At 39.4% G+C, this 18,449-nt stretch overlaps 1 protein-coding gene across 1 annotated transcript in view; it reads left to right on the plus strand.

Moving 5' to 3' along the window:
• The window catches only part of LOC134188524 (uncharacterized), a 32,416-nt gene extending 14,917 nt beyond the window's left edge, over window positions 1-17,499 (plus strand). Inside the window, exons 2-12 of the mRNA XM_062656686.1 lie at window positions 11,597-11,706; window positions 11,915-11,920; window positions 12,234-12,239; window positions 13,834-14,094; window positions 14,163-14,584; window positions 14,659-14,958; window positions 15,027-16,168; window positions 16,224-16,301; window positions 16,862-16,903; window positions 17,031-17,251; window positions 17,316-17,499. Coding sequence (XP_062512670.1) covers window positions 11,597-11,706; window positions 11,915-11,920; window positions 12,234-12,239; window positions 13,834-14,094; window positions 14,163-14,584; window positions 14,659-14,958; window positions 15,027-16,168; window positions 16,224-16,301; window positions 16,862-16,903; window positions 17,031-17,068 — 2,405 coding nt within the window. The 3' untranslated portion in view covers window positions 17,069-17,251; window positions 17,316-17,499. The remainder of the gene's footprint in view (window positions 1-11,596; window positions 11,707-11,914; window positions 11,921-12,233; window positions 12,240-13,833; window positions 14,095-14,162; window positions 14,585-14,658; window positions 14,959-15,026; window positions 16,169-16,223; window positions 16,302-16,861; window positions 16,904-17,030; window positions 17,252-17,315) is intronic.
• The last annotated feature ends 950 nt before the right edge of the window (window positions 17,500-18,449 follow it).

An 18,449-nucleotide genomic window follows, 5' to 3' on the forward strand; every position in this document is an offset into this window, starting at 1 on the left:
AGATAGATGAATTCACATCTAGGCTATGATACAGCTTAGTAGTGATAATTTAAACGAACTTGAAAACTGTTCGCACCTATTCTCGGTCACAGAGCATCACATGTCGATCAGTGATTGCCATCTCATTTTTGCAACTTAGTTTGAGAAGCAAGTCAGCTCTTTCGATAGGCTCATTCTACGACTTCCTTTAACCAAATTTTTGGTTTTTTCTTGTCAACGTCAACTCTCGCAGACAACGAAGAAGACGGATGATTCACGGGACATAATCTCCGTCACCCTGTCTCGAGTGATTTACTCTTTATACACAGATCTGAGGCTTTCTTTTTGGCTAATATTATAGTCATCACCGCCGGCTACTATACCTACGGGGTGATGTTTGTGCTCATCGTACTGTTGCTACGTCAGCACGTGAAATTTGAGAGACAAAGACTAATACATATCTCTATCAGTAGCTTTATTGTGTTTTTGCAAGACGAATTGAGACATCAGTCAAGTCTGTTGAACGGTTTACTTTGGATCTTTCCGCCACTGAATAGCCGGTTTTGTCTCTTTAGTTTCTACTGTAACAGGACTGTGACAATGGTGTCCTACAGGACCTAGTCCCTGTTCCGTGATTTTGAGAAAGACGGGATCTTGAGTAGGTGTATTGTGCGATTATTAGTCCACTGTTGTTTTGGAGCTATATCGTCACGAAGTGCTCTGTCTAACTAGATCCATTTAGTAATTTATTCTTACTGCGAAGTTATGAAAAGGTGAAATGTTGCAAAAGAGACAATCTTTCTCATGACACAGTTCTGAGTCTCAAGGAGTCACAATGACACAGTTAGGAAGTTGTGACAGATAATGATAATCAGCTAATCTAGTGAAGATATCCAACTAACCCTTCTGTTTAACCAAGCAGTGTTATTGATAAAAACTACTGTAGCTAAGATCATAGTACACAGTTTATATAGAGTTGTGGCGTACTGAAAAGGCATATTCTGATATTCAAATTGTACCAAAATGGATTCAATGTATAACTACATTCTTATTTCATAACAAATTAGTTGACTCTTGCCCAGTCCTCTAGGTTGCTGCATCAGATGCACTAGCTGTCACGTGTGTATAGGTCCATGTGGTTTCGCACGTGTGGTTGGCTAAGCGCGAAGGAGGACTTGTACCATATCTCGTCATATGACATGTTTTGAGTCTAATTAAGTTATTTAGCGCAGCCTGTGGGTCTCGGCTAACATTTCTAATAGGTTGCAAAGACTCTGCTAAATGACACAGAAGATGGTAGATTAGCCCAGAGCGTAAAAACTTGTCTCGGCGTAAATCGTCGTACCTTGCCATGCCACCGAAAGAAGCGGCGTAAATCTTGCCACGAAACAGGCCCTCGACCAAGAGAACAGCAGTCGGACTTCGGTAAATGTTCCATTTTGGGAAACAGTGTCGTTCTAGTAATTGCCAATCGATTGGCGTTTCCGAATAATCTCTTGAGCTTCACTGGAGTTCTACTTGCTTGATTCGAATATTATCTGTTTTTGCTTGTGACTTCTATAAGTCAAACATGCACTCTGCACGGCACACCTCTTGCGTAGACGTATGTTATGGTTGCGTGGTCGATCCTATGGCGAGCTTCTGGGGAAGCTTGTATCACGACCTCGACGTGACTGATATTAGCTTGAAAATGGTCCAACAAAATCTCTTGGACGTAACTAACTGGGACGCCTGAACACGGTGATCTGGCAGATACGGGGATCACAGGGACTGATTCAGGATTTTCGGATGGGGGTTTCATAACGTCACAACGGTTAGTATGAGCCACGCCTCCAGATATAATTAGCTATTTAATTATGTATACCATAGAACGGAAGTATGCGTTAAGTAATGAATCTACAGTACCGAACAATTTGAATTGATTTTGCAAGCCTACATGTCCTTCGCTTGACAGGCAAATGTTAACATCCTTTCTTTTCTTTCGAAAAATGGTTCCATAGATCGACATATATGGTTTCATGAAATTGTGAATGTTGTGACCATCACATATATTTTCATGAGATGGAAAATAACTACTTTGAAACATTATCATTGCAAGGAAGTAACGAAGTGGTATTGCTCAAGATGGGCCAAAAAGCCACGGTGTTATTTCAACTAACCCTTTCAGCATTTACGTCCCGGAAGATGAGGGGCCCGGCTCACACAGAGCCGTATCCGCCACACCTTTTTCCCTGAATGCAAGCCTGAAATGTCTTGATTTTACAGAAAGAAGCCTTCGCAATGTTTTTTGAAAGTCTTGGCAACTTGAAGTCTGAAAGGGCTAGCTTTTTCAAGCGACGACTTTCTAGGGCAGCCAAACAAAGATGTCAACTGGCGATGTGAAACCTTTATTCACACTCTTCCATGTGCTGAATTGGCGCATTGTGTCCGATGTTCGCGTTTAGTAGGCTACAAAAAGAGTAGGAGTACCGTACGACTCACTCGTACTGTCCAAATGCTGGTAAGCGGTCTTCGCCGCGTGATGACGTCACATAAAATTTTGGGGGGTTCCACGGAACTCCTGGAACCCCCTCTAGATCCGCCAGTGGGATCAGGACCCGTCGCAGCCTTTCTAAAAAGAGGCTTTACCTTCACGTACACGCGTATCTCGACTGGTAAGATATAGGCGAGGGTGAATACACATCTATTTACCATTGAGACCGCTCTTCTCGAAAGTTCTCCTCTAGTCGCTAACTCACGGACGTGGACGACATCAACAACTAATCGGCACGTAATGGCTTAAGGGCTGTATAATGGTTTTGTACTTAGTCTCTCTAATTGTGTGATTTTCCATTACAGAAGCCCTCCTACGGAGACCATTATGTTATATAGCAGTAGTATCTACCAATCATGTCACGCCGTTTCGTTCACGTTGCAAACCTTTTTTCCACATGACGAGATATGTATGTGCTGTACGATACGTATCACTTTCGCGTTTAGGCCAACCTCACGTGTGAAACCACATGGACGTATACACACTTGACATCTACCGAACGTGGTGTAGCAACCTAGCACTGGGCATGAGTCTAACAGTTTAATACAAAGAACAAAACATAAACTAATGTAATGGCAGAAACATCTTTTATTCACCCGGCATACATGTACATCTGTAAAAAGTCTCGTACCTATTTTTGCCACACTTAGCAAAGGGCTAAGACAGCATTAAAAGAGTTCCCACGTTACACACTGCCATTAATTAAATAATTAAGCCTGTTTACATTAACAGAATTGCCATCATTCTACTAAGTGTGCGACACTACTTCAATTGACAAACAATCAACAGCCGATAAAACAGGTTCCTTTCTTTCTGCCTTTTCTGAAGACAAAGAAGAATTAACAGGCCAATGTAGGCATGTCTGGTTGCAGTCAAATTTCCAGTTACAAAGAACAATATCGCGATATCACATCTAATGATGGTGCCAAACAGTCTTCTATTGCAGACAGAGTACAGTACATAGAAGTGAGTTGGCCTTATTTTAAACATGATATCATGACGAAAAGGGTACAATCTTCTTCATGATGATCAATACTAGTAAGTCACAAAATCTGCTAATTAGTACTAAACTAGATGTACTAATTAAATTTTTATCTCATTAATTATTAGTCCAAAACATACCAGATAGTTTAGACAGAACAAATAACGTTTTACTACACAGTTTACTATTAATTACTAGAATCTGCTATAGTTCTACAAAATTTACTACAAGACATTTTCAATCAGCCTTAGTCGACTGTGACCGTAAGTGCAATGCCCAATGAAGATAAGATCACTTACACCTGAAAGCTGTAGAATCCAAGGATTGTGGTCGATCATACTATGACCGAGATTACCTATATATGTCCTGTAGGCCAACACCATTCTGACCAATCTGCAACATTACATACTGAAAAGACAAAACCGGCTATTGAATGTCAGAATCACCTAGAGGTAAATTTTAACAGACATGTGTGATGTCTCAATTCGTATTTTAGAAACGCATAGAAAGCGACCGAGATACGATCCCGGATGTCCGAATAGTTGTCTCTCAGATTTCACTTTCTGCCATACGTAGCACCAGCACGATAAGCACTAATATCACCCGCACGTATAGTAGCCAGTAGTGATGACTATAACATTAGCCCAATAGACCGCCTCACATCTGCGTCTGAAGAGAAAATCAGCTAGGTCACCGAGCTTAAATCCCGTGAGTCATCCGTCTTTTCGGTGAGTAGACATTGACAAGACAAAACCAACAATTTGGTGAAAGGAAGCCATGTAATTATCTATCGATAGAGATGACAAACGGAGTTGTAGAAACGAGATGGCATGGCAAGCACCGACCGAGATATGATATTTTGTGACCGAGAATAGGTACATCTTTTATACTGGTGCGATCAGTTTTCGAGCATAACGTTACGACGGATGCTGATGTGACCCGCTTTACCTAGTTGCTATCCAGTAGGACTGTGACGCTAGCGTACTTACCACAAGCAGAGAGCGAGTGACCGATTAGGAAACGACCGAGATTAGCTGCGGGACTCTAGCAAATCAACTGGATCAGGTGTAGCAGGAAATCGGGTACGCGGATATAAGGTACGGCCGTACCTAATATCCTATGAATAACAAGTACGGCGTACCGAATATTGTGTATACCTGTTAAATTTGTTCAGCCCAGAAAATTAGGTCTGCATCTATTACCTAACTGAAACTTGCCAGTTGGAATATCATGGTCAAAATTCTACTTGCTTTTCAACGAAGAAAATCATTACTCTGCGAAGAGCTGAATTAATTAGTTGTAGGATGCACGCCTAACGCGCATTGGGCTGTTACGAAATATGGCAGAAGGCGGTGATTCTCAAGGCAATTGAGCTCTCAGACGACGACAAAGGCGACGCCTTCGCATATTAGTACTTAATTGTTTGGTTTTGTACATTAGGCTTAGGGTCATGGCCATAACTGCGTTGACTCTGATTCCAGGCGCTTGTTTTTCCAGCTTGTTTGGTTAGTTGGACAGCAGCTAAAATGTCTTGTCATTTCTTCCATTTGTATTTAACAAGTTGAACAGTGTAATTTTCTAGCTGCAAACTCTACAACTTTGAATATTAGAGTGAGACAAACAGGAAGTGAGCATGACCCCACAAGTAGTAGATTGTAGGGAGAATAGGCAGCCTTGCTCACTTGTGTGAAGAGCAAAGCGCACAATGTAGGATACTGTCTGAGATACCGTTGCGTGAGACTCTAGAATATGCGTAGGAATTTACAGTGGAATTGACAATGGCCTTTGTGTGCAAGAACTGACAGAGTTTGTAAACACATTAAACTTTTTAGATTTTTTGCAGAGGTAAGTACCTACTAGTGGATGTTGGATGACGTTGGAAGAGCCAATTAAACGGGACCTTTCAGTCAGCTGTAGGCTAAGCCAATTTAGTTTTTAGGGCATTCTAGATGTGTGAATGGACAGTCATTTAAGAAAGCAGTTCTTTTAGTTCAACGCCCTCACACATCATTGATCAGATGCAGCACCACCTTCTTGAGTTATCTGCCAATGAGCCTGTAGAAGTAAATCATCGCTCTCAATGCTTCAGGTGTCATCTTCTCAAACGAGGAAGGGAGAGTTGACATCACTTAACCCTAATCTACTGTAGAACCCACGTAAAGCATATAACATATATATTTCTTCAACATGAGGAAGACCAACAAAGATTCAATATGTGATGACATTTAACGAAATAATTTTGATGACATCAGTGCCTTTTGACATCACTGCTGACAAAAACACTGGTATAATGTACTCTTGTTTTATGAAAGGTGTTGACACAGTTTAGCTTTTATGAAGACAGAAAGTTTTAGGTAGTTGAGTCAGTAACGCATGTACAGACTCTTGACGTGTGTGTCTACATAACTACATTTCAAATAGTTGAAATACTTAGAATCAGCAGGCAGTTCTAGTGAAATGAGAAAGCATGTGTGGTGTGAACGTTAATTTTATTCAAAATTGCATTCTCTTTAAATTTGGTAGTGGTAGTAGACACCAATAATTTAATGAAAGGTGTTGCAGCTCTTTTGATACATCATTTGTGAGTTTCTTCTATTAACTGATAGCAAATATGTTATGTATGTACAATGAAGACTGTTGTACAAAACAATATATAATAAGAAATACAATGTTATGGTTACTTGATGTCAAGATACAGTTGGTTTGCTCCTTCTGTATGAAAACACTGAAGTGGTATTCTCCAGTGGGATTGAAATGTCCATTTTCAAACATTGGCGACATGTTTGATGTATACACTGATTTCATGTAAGGTATTGATTTGGCTTTTGTCTTATAACAACTAGGTTTCTCACTTGTGAGCTAGTGAAGTCTGTACAAACATACCAAGCATGTCTGTATAAGTACTACTGAAATGTCAGATAAATGTGTGGAAGCAGTAGACGGTCGTTTTAGTGAATCGACGTTTCATAAAAAATTGTTCTCTTTAAAAGTGTTTTACAAGAGTTAAACTCAGCATAGCAGACAGTAACAATCTTAATCAATGATTTATTGCTATTTTGATAAATATTATTGCCATTATGATAGTACCATTGTCTTTGCTGTTGTGTGACTTTGGAATGACTGTTTAACTAATTGTTGCATGTTTGGTTGTTTTATAGAATGCGGTGAGTGTGTCACAGTTGAGGTCTTCTTGCTAAGTGATCTCATAATGTTTTCAATTTTCTCATTTCTCGCTCATTTCCCGTTTCTTCCATCATAATTATTGGATGGACGTGATCAGGTGAGTACAACAATATGCAATCACAACATAATATGATTTATGAATTGCTTGTATCAACTCATACATAGCAAGCAGGTAATGCATCTTGTATATCAGCAAAGACTGGTGTATAGGAAATAAATTAAATGTTGTAGATGTTTTTGCTTGAAAGAAGGATGCAGTCACAGAATGACTGTTTAACTAAGTGGTGTCTTGTCTCGTTGAGGTAGTGAGTGTGCTACTATTGAGGTGTTCATGTCATGTGATCTCACGATGTTTTCAATTTTCTCTTTTCTCATTCTTTTCGTCGTATCATTGGATGTACATCAGTTGTTGAGTATACAGCAATATGCAAGCACAACATAATACAGGCGTCGCAATTAACGGGCTCAAGGCGAAATTAGCGCCCGTAAGTGAGTTGATTACGCTCATAATTTGGCAGATTTTACCATACCTGAGCAAATTATTGCGCGTAGTTGTAAATCAAGAACTTGCTTTCGAAGAACAGTGCCCTGATGTAGAATTCTCTTAATTTGTTAAACTTTAGATTGACAACTACAACCATTCATTATACACATTCTAGTGTACGAATGCTGTAGACACAATGCACAAGCGTCAGAGCCAGAGACCTATATGCAGCTCTTCTTGTAGTTAGCCTCGATCCCTAGAGTTAAGCTGCTGTCTATTGCCATACGCAAGGCTTAGCATGCTATATTAGTAGAAGCAGCTACGCTTTTCCCGCATAGTGCAGTATAATTACATGGCTTCTTCTATTAAACTACTAGAGTAAGTGTTGTTGTTCTAGTCAAGCTTGAGATTTCTTTGCACAACGTCTTCTTTCAGGGACTGTACTTCGCAATGACGGAGACCCATCACAGTCTCCAGGTTGATTGTTTTCCGGTATATCTTGTCCTCAAGACATGATTGTTGGATTAGTACCTGTCTCGATTATGTCGACAGCAACTGCTTTTTCGATCGGCAAGTATTTTGGCCTACCGCACAGAAGACAGCTATTTCAGTCTTCCAATGGCTGTCATGGAAGAATTGAATGTGCATTGCAGGGTACTATCCTGACGTCTTTATAGTCCGTGGACCAATTGCGAAAGCGGCTTCAGAAAATGCTGTCTTTGCACCCTTTGATAAAAACCAATTTTTGGCACTTACAGCTTGTCGTATGACTCTATATGTTTGAGAATGCCTATAAAGATCGTGCCCATCATTAGAACAAGACGGTTTTGCGAATTAGCCGCTCAGCAATAAACTGGAACCGCGACGTCTAAGGCGCGTTATGCAAGTTGAGGCAAAATCCTGATCTTGTGATGGTTTCTGCTAACTGTACGTTACTGTGAAGCTTCCGACACGTTAGCTCTTGCAATTAAATGATAAATACCGCTGTAGAAAGTCTAATTATAACTTTATATAATTCCAAGTTGCAACGTCAACGTAGACCGATGTGAGAAATTGTGCTTTGACTGTTCTTGGACTGTAGTTCGCTGCACTGCATTGACAAGCTGCAAATATAGTAGTTTGCGTAGTATTAGTGAATTTTATTGAGATACGTATACATGCATGTAGCTCTAGATGGAGACACTCGAATGCATTTCTTGCATCGATCGACTGCCTAAAGCTGCGAGCTAGTGTTTTGGTCGATAACTTTGATGATTTTCGTCGGTCGTTACTTTGGATTAACTTCTCCCTTTGAGATAGACCACGACCTATAACTCTTACCGGCTTGCAGCAAGGCCATAGTGAGGCAGCAACGGCTGCTTAGCGAACGATGACGTAGACTTTGGGTGTCGCAGAGAGGTTAAAGTTGAAAACGTTTACCCGTGTTGCATTTGCCGAGAGTGAAAGGCAATCGTTCTCCGACGTTAGCTCACTCCGACAGATCGTTCTTTTCACGACTGAATGAATGCGAAAAGGTTAGCATTTCATGAAATTGTACAAGAGTCACATATTTTCAGTATTAAAATGTATCATTTTAGACTTGACTGTCGTTTGAATTCCTCCATCAACAGTATAGCAATGCATTGACCTTAGGAGAAGATTAGAGCAGAAAACTTCGTCAATCTTTAACTCAATTAAAAGTGACCTTGTCTGGCATACAACATGTTATAGTTATTTCTAATTGACGGAATCGCTCTTCTATACCTGTTGCAGAAATTGAATTGACTTCGTGATTGATCGCTATCTGCAATTGCCAGTTGAAACATTTGAGAGAAATCATAGTAAACAGCATCGTCACAGATGCTTCCTTGCGACAGAAAAGGTTTATGGCTGCAGCAGCAGCAAATAGAATAGCATTTGTTGATTTTCTGTCTAGGAAATGACATGAAGCTGCCAAATACGTACGTCTCCTTGATGGTAAGTTTATATTTGTGTGTCACCGCAGCAACTGCTCAAGGTTTACTAAAAATGGATGGTCTAGTTGTCACTACCCAGTTGATTCCAGCGCTTTCATGCAGTGAAGAAGAAGCATGACACCCGAATAGTTTACACAAGCCAATCATTCAGCAAACACAAGAGCATGTCACATAAATATTGTCATTTGTTTACCAGATAGTTGTGTTTGAGTGACAGGCTGCTCTGGCACGCACCAGATCCCGGCACAGATCATATGGGAGACAGAGTCAAGAAATCAAAAGCGCCACATCATCATGCCAAAAATTACTTGGTCGATCGCTTGAAGAAGATGTGTTTAAAACACTTCCCATGTTGCATGCCTTTACTGGATGCGACGCGATCAGCATCAGTGTTACTGACTATACTTAATAGGAAGTTGTAGCGGTCACCACTAGATAACACAGAGACTCTATAGATCTCTTCGCATGCATATACATCATCTAGATGAGCTCCGTTTAAATACATCTGATATTTGCTGTTACGAAAGCTTGTCAACCTTACCTAAAAGTTTTTGATAGGACATCCGACTTCCCTTTTAGTTTTACATATTGGTTACTATGACAACATTTCCAATTTAAGAAAACACTGATTTAGTCAACTTTGGACTCTCTGATACTAATAAAAACATCAATTTCGTAATCACCACAAAATTGTGTAGGATAGCCTAGAAAGAAAATGGTTCGCAACAGGGTGCACGGAGAAGTCAAATTCTGGACTTGGCCCACGGACTATTATGCAAAGAGCCAAATATTCAACGGTTAAAGAACAACAATCCGATGGTGTTTGGACATTGCTGTATCAAACCGTTGATGATTACCCGGGTGTCTGTGCAGCTTTTCTGAGATCTGATGTAACCTAACCGCTACTAACACTATCGTCTGGTTATTTATCCATTCATATTAATACATTTAAAACACTTTTGTAGTTTTTAATTAACAGTTACACAAGTTATATTAAATAATTGAGTTACTGAGTAAATGCACAGATCACCAGATGTTACGTTTTTACGCCAATTCAGAGCGAGGTTGCGCCTGTGTCACAAAATTGCAAGTTATGGGTGCAAGCACTTACTCCATGAAAAAATCTTGATTTCAACCCCTGTACTATCACTTATAAATTAGTTTCAAATCCCTATTCAAGACTAGTACATTCGGTCTGTACATGACACGATGACAAGACACACAAACATAAGCAATCCCTTCTTTGCTTTTAGCTAAAGTCAGCTGTTTTTTCAGCTTTCCTTGTACGTGCCCCTTCTCTTTGACGCCTTCTACGTGCATCAGTTTTGTCTGCCCCCTCTGCAGATTTTTGTCACCGCACATTATCTCGTACGTTTTTTGACGTCTATCAGCTTGGTTTGCTCTTTTCTATAGTTTCCTTCTATCAATCCTTTCTCGTTTACGCTGTTTACATGAATAAAGGTGATCTGACCAGCAGGTGGAAATTACTGTAACCCTTTGTTTCCGGGAGGCCTAAAGCGGCTACTGCCTTGCTCACTCATGATTGACTGTGAAACAATAAAGCTTAACGCAGATTATTGCTTCCAGAAATCGAAATGCAAAAGATCGTAGCTGAAGAACGCGTTATAGCTACAAACACATTAACCGACTATCAAATGTTAGAAAGGCACAAAGACGATCGAAGTTTACGAACGATCTTGATCATTTTTTCAACAGCAATTAAGGAATGACTGATTTTATAGCCACAAAGAAATGAAACCTATAATTTTCGCCACAAGCAACAACGAGGAGTCCTAGGAAACAAGAGAAATGTTACAGTTTACTCAACGACACTTCAGCTACATGTACTAGGACGTAAATTTTACCACTAGTTTTGTCCACAACACCGACAGCTGCTGCGAACAAAATGGGCAATCACTCACAAGCATCTGCGCTTTATCTATTTATGAGCGTAAACAGCTTGTATACTGTAACAACAATGCTCTCTACGACAGTAGACACACGTACTATAGATCCAGCTCGTATAGCGATCAGCTCTCTATCTAGGAAGAAATGGACTATAACTGTCACAACAAAATTCCACATATCAAGGCAACTACTTTGTCTTTTAACTTTGGTTTGAGTCCGCGAAACATTAAATCACCCGTGCTAGTCTAGAAACAACGTTATAGTTTATTGCTATTCAGAATAGTGAACCTGTACGTCGGCAAACTATTAATTAAAGTATATAGTACCGCACACATCTGTCTAATCGGTCTTCGACAAGAATCACTACTATAAACAGAGTCTCCTCCTCGGGTGAATAATGTATGAATACTGGTGTCAACTCGTACATAGCAAGCACTAAAATCATCTTGTAATTGAACGTAGAATGGTGTATAGAAAATTAATTAAATGTTGTAGATGTGGTTGCTTGACAGTAGGATGCAGTTCGAGAGTTACTGTTTAACTAAGTGGTGTCTTGTCTCTTTGTTTTATAGAAAAAAGTGAGTGTGTCACAGTTGAGGTTTTCATCTTGTGTGATCTCACAATGTTTTTAATTTTCTTTTTTCTCATTTCTTTCATTATATCATTGGATGGACGTGATCAGGTAAGTACAGCAATATGCAAGTACAACTTAATATAATTTATGAATACTGGTGTGAACTCGTACATAGCAAGCACTTAAAGCATCTTGTATATGAACGTAGACTGGTGTATAGGAAATTAATTAAATGTTGTAGATGTGGTTGCTTGACCGTAGGATGCTCAGAGAATGACTGTTTAACTAAGTGATGTCTTGTCTTTTTGTTTTATAGAGAGAGGTGAGTGTGTCACAGTTGAGGTGCTCATGTTGTGTTATCTCACAATGTTTTTAATTTTCTCTTTTCTCATTTCTTTCATTATACCACTGGATGTACGTGATCAGGTAAGTACAGCAATATGCAAGCTCGACATCATATAATTTATGAATACTGGTGTCAACTTGTACATTGCAAGCGCTTAAAGCATCTTGTATATGAACGTAGACTGGTGTATAGGAAGTAATTAGAGGTTGTAGATGTGGCCTCTTGACAGTAGGATGCAGTCAGAGATTGACTGTTTAACTAAGTGGTGTCTTGTCTCTTTGTTTTATAGGAGGAAGTGAGTGTGTCACAGTTGAGGTGTTCATGTTGTGCGATCTCACAATGTTTTTAATTTTCTCTTTTCTCATTTCTTTCATCATGTCATTGGATGTACGTGATCAGGTGAGTACAGCAATACGAGAGCACAACATAATATAATTTATGAATACTGGTGTCAACTCGTACATAGCAAGCATTTAGAGCATCTTGTATGTGAACGTAGAAAGATATATAGAAAATTGATTTTAGAAATTGGTGTGAACATGTATGGGGTAGCACTGATCTGTGCTAAGCTGTTCTGGCCTGGCCTGGCAAAGTTTTCTGTGTTGGTTTGGACTGGAACAGTCTCCTTGCGCCTTGTCAATGATAATCAAACCAAATTGCTGGCCACACATGCTCAGTACTCATAGAATGGGATAAAATGAATAAAAACTGTCTGGTTCATTCATCTTTAGAGCGATGACCGCCTTCAAGCCCATATTATATGATGCACCAGAAACGAATAGTTTATGATAGGATATCTAAGTCATTTTTGGCTACAGTACATAATTTTTCTAGTGTACATGTTGTTCACATAATAAATGTAAGCATGAAAGCAAAATTTACACACTATAGTCGAGATGGCTTGCTTTCTTATTATACCTTGTGTGAAAGGAGGTTGGTGCGGCTTGGCTTGGCTTGACTTGACTATGAACCAGAACTATAATTTATGGGCTATTAGAAGATGAGTTTCAGACTCATTGGGACATCAGTATGGGCAACATGTTTTTCTGAGTCTGATAGCAGTTGCACACAGTCTGATTTCAGTTCTCTAGCCAGATAGGAGTGGCGTGCGTTTTGTTGTGCGGAGTTATCTAATGCAGAGAAGGCATTATATGACTTCCTATATACTGAAATCTGCAAAAACTTTAGATTTTAATTTGCATGTTACTGTACTATGAATACAGTTATCTCCACACATTTTGTTGGTAGTATTTAATAGGAACAATTTGAATGGAAAGAGAGTCTACATGTTCACTTGTATGTTTATTGTGATTTACCACAATTTTGACAATTGCCTTGTATGTCTCATGAAATTTATTGAATAAGTGACTGCAATGCATTAGGAACTGTTGCAGAAGAGTTGTCAGTCTTAATCCTTTGTCGCAAATTGTATTTGAATTGTTTGCGGTAACTGGCAAGATGCCATGTCTGTACAGCTTGCAAGTATGAACTACAGTAAGGCAAGATGGATGGATTCACTCACATCTCGGTTTAAATGAATAAATAAAGATTCCTGTTACTATTCAACTATCAGTGAAGTTTTGTAGTTTTACAGAGTTTGTACGATCCTGCTTTACAGTGTAAAAGAATGCATTACGTGAAGTATTATTCTAAGGCGTGCTACTGAAAGCTTGGCTCTTTTGCTGCAATCAGTGTGTGTCTGGAAATGTTGTGCATGCCTTATTTATTTCAAATTTACCTAAATGATTGCGTAAGCGAAGATAGACACTAGCTTATCTGCAGCAGTGCGCAGTTACCATATTTAAATTTGTGTCTTTTTCACTATATCTATTTGTTATGTGTTTTAAATTTGAGGATGATTTTGATTATCTTGCATTGATAAAACGTAGCGGATTGAATCAGCTGATTGGAAGTTGGTGTTGGTGCCTGTGAAGAGAGGGGTGGTGAAGCTGGTAGGAAAAGATGGCAGTGGAAAGTCAAATCTGAAGAGATCTTTGAAGAGGGAGATGTTCAATCCTAAGCATCCAAGCACAAAAGCAATAGAAATGGAGGTGTTGCACAAAGATTATTACAGCAACGCATGGATGCCAATTAAAGAAGGTCAGATTTCCAAACTGGTTTTTGATGCTATAAACCAGACAGCAATGCAGGTGAGGAAATAACGTATATTTCTGAATGACTTGCGTAATTTCCTTATTTTTGCTTGTCTATATCATAGGCGAGTCGTTCTCAAAGTAAATTACAGCAACTGAAGGACTTCAGCCTGAGCAAGCAGGTGTTAGATATGACGTCAAAGTATCGGAACATATATGTAACTGCACCCAGAGCAATCATTCATGTGTTTGACCACGGTGGACAAGAAAACTTGTTTTCAAGTCTTGCTCCATTTGTGGCTTCCAGTTATGTCTATCTCATGGCATATGATGTGTCAATACCACTGGAAGCTGAAGCTCAGTCATTCGTGAGACTCGATGATGAAGGTGACTATCGCCACTTGGAAGTGAAACTGCATCACATGAAGTACAACAAGGACTGGATCAATCATCACTTGTCTGCCATCAGTGTCAGTTCTGTGTCCAAACATCATCAGTTACCAGATGAGAGTCGGAGCCAAACTGAAGGGAAACTTACAAATGTCAGGTAGAAAGAAAGCAAGGACGTTCTATTTGAGTTTGAGGAATTTGTAACGCAATAATTTATTTATCTATCTTTAGTAACACAGAGTCCACTGGAAATGCAGTAGTACAGAGTAGTACTCAAGGCATTGGATCAGTATTTCAATGCGTGTCTCCACCTGTTATTTTTACAGCCACTCATGCTGATAAAATAGTTGGTAAAGAGGAAGAAGTGATGAGAAAACAAGATGCAGTTCTTAGCAGAATGTTGCGTGACAAGCCATACACGGGTCATGTTTACCGTCGGCCGCCAGAAAGCCAGTCACCATTGTTTAAGTCTGAGTTGTGTTTCTGTATTGACAATACAAAGTCACATCCACCATTACGTCAACATGATAGGTATTTTTGGTATTGGTGCAGAAAATAGATTATTTGTAAATTAAGTGGTTTTGAAATTTACATTTTAGAGGTTTAATGTTGTCGGACTCCGAAAATGACTCTGAAGAGAACCTTGAAGAGGACTCTGAATTAGTTTTACTACGAAATTTGATACTATCTAAGATAGAGGAACACTGTACACAAGAACTGATTCCACTCACCTGGTTACTGATTGAAGATAAGGTGTATGAAATAAGACTCAATCCACATGACAAGATCATTCCGTTTGAAAAGTTGGTAAAAGTAGGTGAAGAGCAATGCTCCATGAAGTCGCCCAGTGAAGTGTCTGCTGCTCTCTCTCATTTGCATAAGTTCTCTATTGTGGTCTACTTTGCATCATCTCCAATTCTTCGTCATCATGTATTCATTGATGCGCAGTGGGTCTTCACAACTCTTTGTCGTCTCTGTCCTTTGGATTCAACGAGTTTGCCTGGTATTCATCGAACGGACTTCGATATTCTTACCAAGAAAGGCATCATGTCGCAAGAGCTTGCCAATTATTTCTTTGACGATCTCAAAGAAGAAGATCGCAGCAAAATGCTGGAAGCAGCGGAACTACTGGATATTGTGTCGAAACATGAAAATCCCAAGCATGATATTGAGTACTTTGTCCCCAGTGCTCTGCGAGAAGGTTGTGAAGCTAAAGTTGATGTGCCAAGCAGTAGTGGTGAAATTGCAAGTCCTACTCCTCTTGTGTTGAGGCCAGACAACGTCGGCATGTTTATAGAGTCATTGTTCTTTCGTCTCTTGAATCGATGTGTTCGTCAGTATCCGTACAAGCCTTCGCTATCTCGTAACTATGCTATGTTACACATGGAAAATGGTTGTGACATTGAAGTAATCTATATTTACTATTACGTTGTTGTTGTTGTGCTGAAACCAGAAGAATCATTGTCACTTGAAGAAGTGAGAGAGAGCTGCTGCGAGGCTCGCAAATTTATTGTCGATTCACTGGAAGCAGGAAAACAACAAGGACTAACAGGTTTCAAGTTTTCAGTCTGTTTCCAACATCTGACGCCAGAACGAAGAAGTTTCCTGCCCATCCGCAGTGATCGACTCGTCTCTCTAAATGACTACCCAAAGTGTAAACGTCTCCTCTATCCCGATAATTCAACAGCTAGACTCAACGTTGAAGAGAAGAAGCAAATAGACATTTGGTTTGATGCAAAAGGTGAACTCAGAGATGATACATTAGTTTGTTTTTCTATACTTATTGTTTACTATAGGATCTAATCGTGTGACTGAACCGATTTCTGCAACAGCTGCAATTCAAAGAACAGATGAAGTTTGGAAGAGATCTACAGGTCAGCAGCCCAACATATTTTACACATTCATGTTGTATTTAAATTTTCTATATGTATAGTTAGTTTCACCTCGCTACTTTTGATATTGACGTTGCATGCTTTACAGTTGTATAATTAAATTGAGTTTTATAGATCTTGAACATCTTTTATGTAAAGCTTTACCTTTCCGAAGCGAAGAGCAATTTAGTTTAGAAAAGCCCTACCCAGGCTTTCTCCTGTAGGCAACCTGGAACCAGGCGTATCCGCTTTTACAAAACGTCATCGTAGCTGCTAATCCTGAACATGAATTTTGTGAGCAACGAATCTGGTACATACTACTCATACTTGTAGCGTTATAAATATTAGTCTTGAACTGACTGATACGATATTACTTCAAGTATTTACTGTCGTACTCGATTTACATGACTAGTAATTATTGATTCCCGGCTGGTTTTAATTTAAAGTTGGGAAACAATGCAGACTCATTAAATGATTCAATGCAAAGCTACTCACGTAAAAATCTTGATCTTACTTGTTTTTTGAATTGGTAGACTAGCTAATAATTTGTGTTGTTGTTGTAGATGGTGGAAAGCAACATGCAATTGAATCTGCATTGTTAACAGGTAATTCAGTCATATTTACAGCTAACGAAATCATTAATACTTGACAAGCAGTCTCAGTTACATTGTGTTTAGGCAATGTCGAGAAAAATTATGTATCTCTAACCAGAGCTGTTGTTCATTGTGGCAGCACTCAGTGGCATGAAATTGGTCTCGAGTTGGGAATGAACGAAGACCAGATCAAGTCAGAAACTCATGATAAACCTCCCTACACTGGGAAACTATCCGCTCTGATTGGAGCTAGAAGAGCCAAAGTGTCCACACTTCAGACAATAAAGGATTTGTTGAAGGGTTGCCGACGGATACCTCAACCTATACTTGAAGATGTGATACAGCAATTGTCGAAAGAAGGTGAAATGTTTTAGAAGGTATGAGTAGATGGCCTGTCATTGATAGATTCTGTTGTCATGATTAGGATTGGGGCAGTAGCAGATTATTAACAAGGACCTGAGGATGGATGGGAAACATTATCCAATACTAGTGACTTGCACCTCCTCACTAGACTACTATATACCTATAGTGTATCCTAGTGGACATTGTGTATGTATTCATTCACAATGTGTTAATGGAATAGCAGCAAAGACGCTTTTCAATATTAATTTGTCGATCACTTGCAACAGAGACCATGCAGAGATCTAGAACCATTGCATGGCTTTATTAATCTGGCCCTGCTTGGATGATAGCTTTTTGCAAATACAGATGACTTCAAAGCAAAAAGATTATGGATGTTCTTGACTTTTGTAGTAGTTACAACTTTCACTCCAAGAGAAATCAGTTGAGCGATGACAGATGGCTGTGGCTGTCTAATCTGTCGGTCTAATCCGTGGGACATAGTGTCTCTTTTGTTGCTAGCTACAGAGAGGTGAGGGATGCAAAAACGTTCAAGGAACTAATATATAGCCTATTATAGACCACATAAATCTAATTATTAAATTCTCATAAGATCCCTGTTTGCATTATTAGAACCCACTTCAACACAATCTAATACTTGGGTTAGTCTCTTTGTACGTGGATGTCTGGAATTATAGTAGCAATGTAGCAGAGGCGGTGTTTATCATCGCTCGAAATACGTTCGGGTCGTGCAATTCTGAAAAACTTGTTTGTGTGCGTTAGGATTTAGGGTCACAGTTAGTGTTAACTGAGCCTCGTTGACTTCTGCAATCTATTTCTCAGACAGATTGATAACTTTCTTGCAGTGTCTGATGAATTTGTAACCGCAATTATACACTGTTCACTTGATACACAGAAAATACGTAATAAACTTGCAAATTCTATATCCATTAATTAATTCAGTAAGTAATTATTAATATTCATCAACATTCGCACATCGCACGTAGAGACTCTAAATTTGCTTTGTTTATCAACTCTGGTTCGTACCAACCACTCATTTTACACGTTCTAGGAAGCCCTGTACTAAACCAATTAGAGATTTCAGCAGGCTCACTCGCACAACACAAAGTACGTCTTACCTGATCAACTTATAAACGCCCTGATCACCATCTTCGGGCATGTGCGAGAAACCAATGAAGCGGCGAAGTGGCACGCAACC

This window comes from Corticium candelabrum, chromosome 13 (assembly GCF_963422355.1).
Source record: "Corticium candelabrum chromosome 13, ooCorCand1.1, whole genome shotgun sequence".
In the NCBI taxonomy this organism is placed as follows: domain Eukaryota; kingdom Metazoa; phylum Porifera; class Homoscleromorpha; order Homosclerophorida; family Plakinidae; genus Corticium; species Corticium candelabrum.